Genomic DNA, 11579 nt, shown 5'->3' on the forward strand with positions numbered 1-11579 from the left:
GTTTCATGTAGAACGGAAGTGGTTGTCAATCACGCGCGTTCATAAGTGAGAATGATAATGAGGGTAATTTGACTCATAACATTCATCATGTTCTTGGGTACGAATGAATATCTTGGAATAAGAATAAGAGAGATTTGAATAAAAGAAGATAGAATTTCATTAATACTTGAGGTACAGCAGAGCTCCACACCCTTAATCTATGGTGTGCAGAAACTCCACCGTTGAAAATACATAAGCAAAAGGTTCAGGCATGGCCGAATGGCCAGCCCCCCTAACGTGATCACAGGATTCAAAATACAATCCAGGATGTCTAATACAATAGATAAATGTCCTATATATACTAGACTAGCTACTAGGGTTTACATGAGTAAGTAATTGATGCATAAATCCACTTCCGGGGCCCACTTGGTGTATGCTTGGGCTGAGCTTGATCAATCCACGAGTAGAGGCATTTCTTGGCGTCAAACTCCAGGTTATGACGTGTTTTGGGCGTTCAACTCCGGATCATGACGTTTTTCTGGCGTTTAACTCCAGACAGCAGCGTGTACTTGGCGTTCAACGCCAAGTTACGTCGTCTTTCTTCGAATAAAGTATGGACTATTATATATTTCTGGAACGCCCTGGATGTCTACTTTCCAACGCCGTTGAGAGCGCGCCAATTGGAGTTCTGTAGCTCCAGAAAATCCATTTCGAGTGTAGGGAGGTCAGATTCCAACAGCATCAGCAGTCCTTTTGTCCGCCTTCTTCAGAGTTTTGCTCAGATCCCTCAATTTCAGTCAGAATTTACCTGAAATCACAGAAAAACACACAAACTCATAGTAAAGTCCAGAAATGTGAATTTATCATAAAAACTAGTGAAAACATCCCTAAAAGTAGCTTAAACTTACTAAAAACTATATAGAAACAATGCCAAAAAGCGTATAAATTATCCGCTCATCAAGTAGTTCAATTCTGTTAGAGCCTTGGGAATGGACACTATGCTTCACTACATACTCTGAGTGTCTGTCATGCGATAGAACTTGTTTTAATGACAAGAGTTTGAGTTTAGATGCATGACTGTCTATTGATTAATGCTGTTAGTCGACTGTTGCATCCCTCATGGTATTAGGTCTGGCCAACTTAATACTGATGATTTGTGTATACAAAAGTACTAACGTATTGTCATAGGTGAAACAGAATTAATAGGTGATGCAAATTATGGGTTTTGAGAACGTTAGAGGTTATTTTCACGATTAAACTCGGTCTTGAATCGTAATTCCTGTTTGAATCCTGTGACTTAGTACACCATCCATTCTTTTATAATTGCATTGAAGTCCTTTGTTCGGATTTCTTTCACGAAGAGTGATTTGCTTAATCTTTCCAATCATATTCCTTTGTTTGAATGTGTCCTTGTTTGATCCTATTTGTAAATGTTTGCCTGAATCTCTTAGACTATCTCTCTTTATTATTGTTTATAACTCTTTTCATGAATCTTTTACTCTTTGATATGATCTTGAATTTATTCTAGCACAACAAAACGGTCTTCAAATCATCTTATAGTTTCTATTTCATAGTTCACATCACAGTTTTCTCTTATATTCAAATCATATGAGTTTTTGGTATTTGAAAACTATATATGCAAAAACTTTTACTTTTTCTCTAAAGTGTTCAAAAATAACGTCAGTTTAAATTCTTCCATCTTATATTAATTTTTGAGGATGAAAATTTTTGTAAGTTGGGTAGGATATAACGACCCACATTTTTGAAATTTTAAATATGAAAAAGGTTCACTTAGTTATCTTGCTTTTAGGATTACCTTGTCGTCATGCCATCGCGGCTATTGCATATATGAATGATTGGCCTGAGAACTATATTCATGCATGGTTGACAATGGGATCTTACAATAAGACATATGAGTTTCATATCAACCCAGTCAGAGGAGAAGAGATGTGGTACAAGTTTGAATATTATGATAAACTATTACTATTAATGTTATAAATATTAGCATTGCGATTGATTCTTGTTGTTATGATCGACAATTGTCCAAGCGGAAGATAATTAGGCGAAACAAACTTCCAATTGTCAAGCCATCTGTTGATGCAGCCAGTTCTCCAAAGTCAAATGTTGGTGCTGCTGATGTGGTTTTAAGGGAGACAATGAAAGGAGCAAGTGTAGAAACATCTGAAAAGATGGAAGCTTTGTTAAAGTTTGTTCCAACACCTGAATTTAAGGCACCACAAAAGAAAGCTTGATGATGTCATGAAGACTTTGTTGTTACTATATGATAGTCAGAACAATTTGGTGTTGTTGCTTTAGTTGTTGCTTTTGATTTGCATTGTGATGGATTAAATCTAAACTTGTATTTGGTTAGTGTTTGTTTATGGTGGTATGACCCTAGTTATAAACTTTTTTTCTTAGTTTATATTTTATACTTTGCACTATGCTGTTGTATAATTAACACTATTATGTGCTTTTGTTAAGACAACACTATTGTCATAATTATTATAATTATAATGATATATTACAAGTTAGTCTAGTTAAAGGTGTATATTTATTAGCTTTGTTTTGTCATTACATTATCCTTCATTTAGGTTAATATCCAAGTTAATAAGATACAAAGTTGAGGAAAACTTAACTTCATTTATTTATAATAATAAATCATTACATAATGATCATGGACAGACTCACACTCTAGCTATTTTTTAATTAAAAACCAAAATAATTAAATACCAAAACCAAATCCAATAGTTATTACAATACACAACAGCAGCAACATTAGCATCTTCAATGTGCTAATACTATTCTCTAAAGATTCTATTCTGCAATTGAGTTCAATAAAAACTTCTTGTGCAACCTGAACTACACTTTGTTCTTTATATCCATCAGTCCAATGAAAGAAATTACAGTGAACTCCAAACTACAATAACGCAAAAAGAACCATTGAATTAATAATCACTAAATCATCCCTTTAAACCCGTATCAACTTAAAAATTCCATTAAATAGAGAATTTTACCTCATAGTTGGGACACCCATGAAAAGGTCTTCCTGGATTCTCTGGCGTCGCTAAGTATTTAATTACCATACGCAACCCACAATTGCATAATACAAAGTTTTTACCCCTGGTTCGAATTTTTCGGTTACTGTAGTTTCTCCCACTGGAGTTGTTCTTACTTGAACTTCCTTGACTTCTATCACCCCCACCCATCATGCCTCACCTAAAAGAGCGACTTTTCAGAACTTCACAAGATGAACAACAACTAGGAGGAGATGAGAGGAAACGAAGAACAAATATGAACAACAGCAACAAGAAGGAGAGGAGTGGAGACGAAGAACAAAGATAAACATTTGGGGGTTAGGATTTTATAAGTGTGAATGAATCAATTTGGGTGTTTTAATCAAATTTGGGACATCAATTTAAGTTAAACTCACTGTGTATCCACATCAACATACAGTTGGCACTTAATTGTACACCTCAGCGTCGTTAAAACATCTCTTAGCTTTTGAACCAACAAAAATTTCCGATTATGAGAGTGAAAGACTTATTTAATCATTTCAAAAAATAAAAGACTAATCTAAAACTGAGTTAAAAATTTCAAAAACCAAATTGAGTATTACTTCAATAAAAAACTAATTGAGAATTACAACTACATACGCGAAGGAGCACAAGGAACGATATGGCAAGAAGCAATTACTAGCGGTTCCCAACAAACATATGGAACATGCATTAATTGCTTGTAAATTATGTAACGAACACAAGGTCTTTAGTGTTGCTTTCCTTATTTTCAATATTTGTCTCTGGATTAAACTTTTGGGATTTGGATTCTCTAAAGTTTGAATTTTACTTTAGAGAGTAAAGTGTGATCTTCTACGCTTGAATAGTTTCTCTTTCATATTTATTCTTGGTCCTACCTATGAAATCAATGGTGAGAGATCACACTTTACTCTCTAAAGTAAAATTCAAACTTTAGAGAATCCAAATCCAAACTTTTTGGTACCTCAATGTTATTACAAAGAACTAACAAAATACAGGTATTGACTTCAATAATTTGATATCATTACTCTCATATCAAACTATTAATGTCAGGAGTAATTCTTCGCATACAAGCGATTAAGGCTTGTAAGCCTTACAAGTTCAATTAAAACTAACGCTCAAAACACGCTTCCAACCATTCTTCTTCCTCTTCGTCTTCTCCTTCTTCTTTTCTTTCGTTTCTTGCCTTCTCTTTCTCCTTCTTCTTCTTCTTGCTGCACGTTCTTCTTCCTCTTACTCTTCTTCTTCTCCTTTTCTTTCGTTTCTACACGTTCTTCTTCATCGTCTTCCTCTTCTTCTTCATTTACGTTCTTTTCTCTCTGTTTTATCTTTTTTTTTCATGGTGAAATCGTTTTTGAAGAAGAAGAAGCAGTAGAAGATGAGGAGGAGAAAGAGAAAGAGTTCTGAATTATGCATAAGATGTATTTTAACGAATTTTGGGTGTATTTCTTTAAATCCTTTGGGTGTATTTTCTGTAATCCTTTGGGTGTATTTTCTATAATCGTTTGGGTGAATTCCTGTAACCATTTGGGTGTATTTCTGTAATCCTTTGGGTGTATTTCTGTAATCATTTTGGGTGTACTTCTGTAATCGTTTGGGTGTATTTCTGAAGTTCCATTATCTTCAAAAGGATTACAGAAATACACCCAAAGGATTACGAAAAATACACCCAAAGTATTTAAGAAATACACCCAAAATTCGTTGCATAATTCAGAACTCTTTCTCTTTCTCCTCATCTTCTGCTGCTTCTTCTTCTTCAAAACGATTTTAAAGTTTGATTTCAGAAACCATGAAAATCGAAAAAAAAACGAAGAAGAAGAAGAAGAAGAAGAAGAAGAAGAAGAAGAACCGTTCTGAGTGTAGCGCTTTGAAAACAAGAAACGTTGAATAACGCATTAAAAGGCCTAGTAACTTGTAAGACTTGTAAGTCAAAAAGACTTGTATGTGTAACACTCCTCTAATGTCAGTCACAAAACCAACAAAAAAACTATTAATGTCCAAACTTTATAAAAGAAGTTTAACTAATTCAGACCAACATGGATATAAATTCTTATACTTGTTAAAACTTAATTTATTTTTAAAAAAATTAATTTTAATAAACAACTTTTAAGTTAAACTCACTGTGTATCCACATCAACATACAGTTGGCACTTAATTGTACACCTCAGCGTCGTTAAAACATCTCTTAGCTTTTGAACCAACAAAAATTTCCGATTATGAGAGTGAAAGACTTATTTAATCATTTCAAAAAATAAAAGACTAATCTAAAACTGAGTTAAAAATTTCAAAAACCAAATTGAGTATTACTTCAATAAAAAACTAATTGAGAATTACAACTACATACGCGAAGGAGCACAAGGAACGATATGGCAAGAAGCAATTACTAGCGGTTCCCAACAAACATATGGAACATGCATTAATTGCTTGTAAATTATGTAACGAACACAAGGTCTTTAGTGTTGCTTTCCTTATTTTCAATATTTGTCTCTGGATTAAACTTTTGGGATTTGGATTCTCTAAAGTTTGAATTTTACTTTAGAGAGTAAAGTGTGATCTTCTACGCTTGAATAGTTTCTCTTTCATATTTATTCTTGGTCCTACCTATGAAATCAATGGTGAGAGATCACACTTTACTCTCTAAAGTAAAATTCAAACTTTAGAGAATCCAAATCCAAACTTTTTGGTACCTCAATGTTATTACAAAGAACTAACAAAATACAGGTATTGACTTCAATAATTTGATATCATTACTCTCATATCAAACTATTAATGTCAGGAGTAATTCTTCGCATACAAGCGATTAAGGCTTGTAAGCCTTACAAGTTCAATTAAAACTAACGCTCAAAACACGCTTCCAACCATTCTTCTTCCTCTTCGTCTTCTCCTTCTTCTTTTCTTTCGTTTCTTGCCTTCTCTTTCTCCTTCTTCTTCTTCTTGCTGCACGTTCTTCTTCCTCTTACTCTTCTTCTTCTCCTTTTCTTTCGTTTCTACACGTTCTTCTTCATCGTCTTCCTCTTCTTCTTCATTTACGTTCTTTTCTCTCTGTTTTATCTTTTTTTTTCATGGTGAAATCGTTTTTGAAGAAGAAGAAGCAGTAGAAGATGAGGAGGAGAAAGAGAAAGAGTTCTGAATTATGCATAAGATGTATTTTAACGAATTTTGGGTGTATTTCTTTAAATCCTTTGGGTGTATTTTCTGTAATCCTTTGGGTGTATTTTCTATAATCGTTTGGGTGAATTCCTGTAACCATTTGGGTGTATTTCTGTAATCCTTTGGGTGTATTTCTGTAATCATTTTGGGTGTACTTCTGTAATCGTTTGGGTGTATTTCTGAAGTTCCATTATCTTCAAAAGGATTACAGAAATACACCCAAAGGATTACGAAAAATACACCCAAAGTATTTAAGAAATACACCCAAAATTCGTTGCATAATTCAGAACTCTTTCTCTTTCTCCTCATCTTCTGCTGCTTCTTCTTCTTCAAAACGATTTTAAAGTTTGATTTCAGAAACCATGAAAATCGAAAAAAAAACGAAGAAGAAGAAGAAGAAGAAGAAGAAGAAGAAGAAGAACCGTTCTGAGTGTAGCGCTTTGAAAACAGGAAACGTTGAATAACGCATTAAAAGGCCTAGTAACTTGTAAGACTTGTAAGTCAAAAAGACTTGTATGTGTAACACTCCTCTAATGTCAGTCACAAAACCAACAAAAAAACTATTAATGTCCAAACTTTATAAAAGAAGTTTAACTAATTCAGACCAACATGGATATAAATTCTTATACTTGTTAAAACTTAATTTATTTTTAAAAAAATTAATTTTAATAAACAACTTTTAAAAAATAAAAAACTAATTAAACTTAAAAATTATAATAAAAGGCAATATATAACCCGTAAATAAATTAATACTTACATAAATTAAATTATTCTGTTAACTTTTATAATTTTTTAAAGTTAATTAAGTTTTATATTTAAAAAGCTTTCAAATTTAAATTAATGTAAAAATCTAACTAAAAACTTTTAAAATATAAGAGACTTAATTATAAATTTAACAAATTTATAAAATCTCAGTAATCTAATCTTAACATAATTGCATATCCATTATTTGATCCTCCGATATTTCCATTATTTTCTTTGGGGTTCTTGTTAATGGTTTATATTATCAATTTATCATCTATAATTTAATTTTCTTGAAGCACATCCAAGGCATAAACACCCTTTCCTCCCTTTCTAGCAATGGCAAAGATTGACATATTGATTATGGTACATATCAAGAAAACTCTTTCTCATGCTCTGCATTCCGAAACCACAAGCTGCTACCTCTGCTTCAATATGGAGAATATTAGGGAAAAGAGCCCTTTTCTAAACAATAATTACTTGAAATAACAAGTCTCCGGAAACTGCAACCGGAACAAACACGCAGCAAAGTTGCTTCAACAATTTCACTTTCACCTACGAATTAGTGATGCTGCAGTTAAAAAATAGCCATCGAGACAGTCTTCTCTACACGGATGACCTGAAAAAACACATGGAATACAAAATCATAAGTCATAATCTGACACATGTAATAAAGTAATTCCCATTACTACTGGTGAATATGAAAATTATATAATTCAAAGAGAACAGCAATATTATATATTGTTACCTGATGTTCTGGTTCCTCAGTGCTTCACAAGCAGCTGGTGAAATGCCATCAAAACAGCTGGCATTGTAACTTTGTGCTTTCTCAGCATCTTGGACCATTTTGTGTGAATGCTGTTCTAAATGGGTTGAATCGCTTTCAACATCTGACAATGGGTTTACAAAGAATCCACCCCTACGATGCTGAAATCTTTTGTGATTAGTTGTAGTTAACATTTGTTTGCTATCAGCTTTATCAGCTGTTGCTGTAATAGGTGATGATATGCTTCCCGATGAAGAGAACCTAGTCTCGGTCTTCTTCCAGAATTTAGAACTCAAGAAGTCAGAACCAGGAAGCTTGCAACACATGTCTTCTGTGGCATCCGTGTTGGGAATCCTTCCACTTGATACTGCTAAATCATATGATATTTCATCCAAGGCCATCTCTAGGCCATTTACACGTGTCTCCAGAGAATTCAACCCACTTTGGGAGCTTCCAATAAATCTCTATATTCAGATAAAACAGGATAACATAACTCAGAAAATATATTATATACTTCCTTAAATGTTTACAAGCTTCGAAGAACAGCAATTGGGTGTTAGCGTATTGCAGATTTGCAGTTTACTTCAGCTATGGATAGCTTAAATTGCAAGGTAAAAGGAAGACAAAATAGTATGTGGTAGAACAGGTCCATCATGTGTTCAAATAATTAAATAAGGATTTTTTTTGTCATTAAACAGTAGTCTGATGGAAGAAGCAAAACAGTCACGGCAAATGGCAGAAAGGAATATTACCCAACCAGACTACTACAATTTCATCTCAGTTGAAAAATTTACTTGATCAAGTATAATGTTAATTAAACACTAACACTGTCTAAAAACTAGGTTCAAATAAACAGACTCAACAAGTAATGAGCAAGGTATATTTAACAGAGTGGAAGTAGTTCAAAATCACAACTTCACAATACTATACCTGGAGGAGGTCTAGCAGATTGGATTGCTGGTTTTCGATTTGCAAAAGTTGTTCACGGATCAATGACAAATCCTCAGCATCTTGTGGGCTCTCACAAACTTCATTTACATTGTTGACAGTAACATCTGACTCAATATTTTCATTCCCATAACATGGAACAACACGTGATTTCAAACCGCTAGATTTTTGAACTTTCTCATCAGAAGTCTTGCTAAAGAGAGCACGCTTTATCTCTTGCCTTGAGTTCACAACATTTTGGTTTCGGGGTGGTTTAGAAACTTCAAAATCACACCTCTTAATGACATCTTCCTTAGACATTTTCGAATTGGGGGACTTTGAGACTGGAGTTACAAGTTTCTCATCTGAGAATTTGTTGTCATCCTGCTGATGCAATATCCTGATTCTCGAGTCCTTGTTATTAATCTTCAGAGGTTTCTCTCTTTCCACGGAAGATGCGAATGAATGTGTAGATGGAGGGGACCTGTTTACAGGGACTGTCTTCTTCGGTTGAGAAAATTTAGAGCCAAAATTGACACAATGGCCTTTACTATCATCTGGACCTATAAGGAAAACCCCCAGAATTAAGAATGATTAGCATATTTCATTATCGAATCATTCCTCTAATACCCTTGAATGGTTAAAACACTTTAACATAAAGAAAATATAAAAGCAATAAGATGAATAAAGATCTTACCTTATTTCTAATTTTGAAATGAATCTAATTAAGTCTTTATTGGAGTACTCTTAAAAGGTGGCAAAAGTAATTTAGTGCATGTTTGGGCGCCATTATTTTGTTAAAAAAAGATCTTTTTTAATGAAAAAAGATCTTTTTTTATTTTTTAACGTGTTTGGCAAATTTCTAGTAGTAAAAGTAAAAGCACTAGTAAAATCAAAAAAAGATCTTTTTCGACTGTAATTTACATCTTTTTTTAAAAGATCTTTTTTCCTTAAAAAAAAGATGTTTTTCATGTAATAAATAAACAAAAAAGTACTTTTATATTGTTATACCCAAACATAATTGATAGATAAAAAGACATTTTTACATGAGATATCCAAACATAAAATTACTTTTACTTCTCTATAAGATCTTTTAAAAAAAGATAACTCGAAAAAAGATCTTTTCTTAAAAGCTCACCCAAACAAGCCCTTCAAATTGAAAAAGAAAAAGGTTTAAGAATGATCCATCCCTGAATTTTTCACCACCAATGACTCTCATGTCTCAACAAGTCAATCGAAATTTTAAATCCACAGTTAAGCCCAAGCCGGAACAAATAAAAACATAACATGAAAATCACACACAGCAGATAGGTTGCAATAATTTAATTACCATACCAAATCCTAATGAAGCATTACTTAAAAATCAGAAAGATGAATATTTTGGAAAGCAAGATAAGCTTTCTACACTTACCAAATGAAGAACATGTAGACTTGGCAGGAGAAGACGCATCCTCAGATGTATCATCAGCTACCTCCTTCCACATCTCCAACGCACGATTCATGCTTTCCCTAACAACTTTCACCTGCAAAAACATCACCACAGTCATCACAATCAACATTCACATTTTCTTTTATCTTCTTTTCAAATTCCTGCATCTTCAGAGCTTTTAACAATACCTTATCAAACTTACGATTCTGCAAGGAATCCAAGCAGAGAGCCCTGTGCCGCGACGCTAAATCTCTCTCCGTCGTAGCGACCTTACCGAGCGCCTCCGCCGCTGCCTTCCTCACCGCCCAGTCCTCACTGCTCAGGAACTCCACCAGGCACGGCACTAGCCAGTTTAGCACGCCGCTGCTCGATGCACCGCCGGCGCCGACAACGCTTCCAATCAGCACCAGGAGCGCGGCCTTCGCCTTGCAGACTTCGCTCTTTGCGAGCTTCCCGAGCCGCGGCATCGCGCTACGACGAAGTGCCTCCGCGTCCGGCTCCGGCGCAGCCTCGACTGCGGCGGCAAGGCAGAGCGCGGCGCCGATCTGTGAGTTGGCGTCTTGCTCTTGCGCCAGCGCGTCCATGAGCGGGCGGAGGAACGCAGCGGTGAACGGCAGTTTCGTGATCCGCGACGACATGGTGGAGACGGCGTCGACGCAAGCAGATCGGACGGCTGAGTCAGAGTCGCGTAGGCGGCGGAGCACGGTCGCAATCATCTTGGACAAAAATGGAGCTAGTGCGTCGCCGTGAAAGCGCGTGAGGAGTGAAAGGAGGTTAACGCATTGCTTCCGGACCGGCGATTTGGAAGAAGAATCGGTGTTGTGGATGCAAGAGAGAAAGGAGGAGAAGGACTCGGGGCTGAGAGTTCTGGCGATGGACTCGAGTTCCGCCGTGGCGATGGCGAGGGTGTCGCGGTCGGAAAGCTTGTTGAGAAGCATGATGACTCGCTGGCGGAGGTCCTGAGTTGACCCCGGTGACGTGGCGGCGAGTTGGGGCGGGCCGCTGAACGAGTTGCGCCTGGAAGACGGGAGTGACATTGTGGGGCTGTCGAGTTCTTTTGACTCGGTGGTGACTCAATGACTCAGCATTCAAGAAGAGTGAAGGACAGGAAGAAAGACCGAAGGAGTAACCGTATAAGTAACTGAAGAAGCGGTGCGTTTTTGTGGGAAGTGGTGTTTTTTTTTTGGCGGCAGAGTTTCGAAGAGATTTGGGAGATTCAATGCAAACGAGTTTGATTATCGTTGATGGGATCATTTTATACGGGTGGCAAACTCTGCGTTCTGTGCGGTTTTGCATGTTAATAACTTTTGTACAAATAATTATTAAAATTTTTCATTAAAAGTACTAATTAATTCTTAAAAACAATTCTATAATATATATGAATAGGTTTAACTAATTTCTAGAAATGATGAATTATATGCGAGGATTTAATTTTAATATATTGATGGTATAAAATAATATAGTCGCACAATTATATTTATTTTTTAAAATAATTATTTTTTTGTTTTTATTAAATAATTATTTACGTGACTAATAAAAATAATAATTATTTTTT

The 11579-nt window shown here is 35.3% G+C and overlaps 1 protein-coding gene across 1 annotated transcript; it reads right to left on the reverse strand.

Moving 5' to 3' along the window:
• Positions 1 to 7045: 7045 nt before the first annotated feature.
• Positions 7046 to 11364, reverse strand: LOC112801014 (TORTIFOLIA1-like protein 4). The gene is made up of 5 exons (XM_025843509.2): positions 10213 to 11364; positions 10007 to 10118; positions 8599 to 9158; positions 7651 to 8132; positions 7046 to 7521 (listed from the first exon to the last, which is right to left on the reverse strand). Exons 1-5 carry the CDS (start codon positions 11059 to 11061, stop codon positions 7509 to 7511), a joined length of 2016 nt encoding a protein of 671 aa, XP_025699294.1. The 5' UTR covers positions 11062 to 11364; the 3' UTR covers positions 7046 to 7508.
• Positions 11365 to 11579: the final 215 nt, after the last annotated feature.

This window comes from Arachis hypogaea, chromosome 5 (assembly GCF_003086295.3).
Source record: "Arachis hypogaea cultivar Tifrunner chromosome 5, arahy.Tifrunner.gnm2.J5K5, whole genome shotgun sequence".
In the NCBI taxonomy this organism is placed as follows: domain Eukaryota; kingdom Viridiplantae; phylum Streptophyta; class Magnoliopsida; order Fabales; family Fabaceae; genus Arachis; species Arachis hypogaea.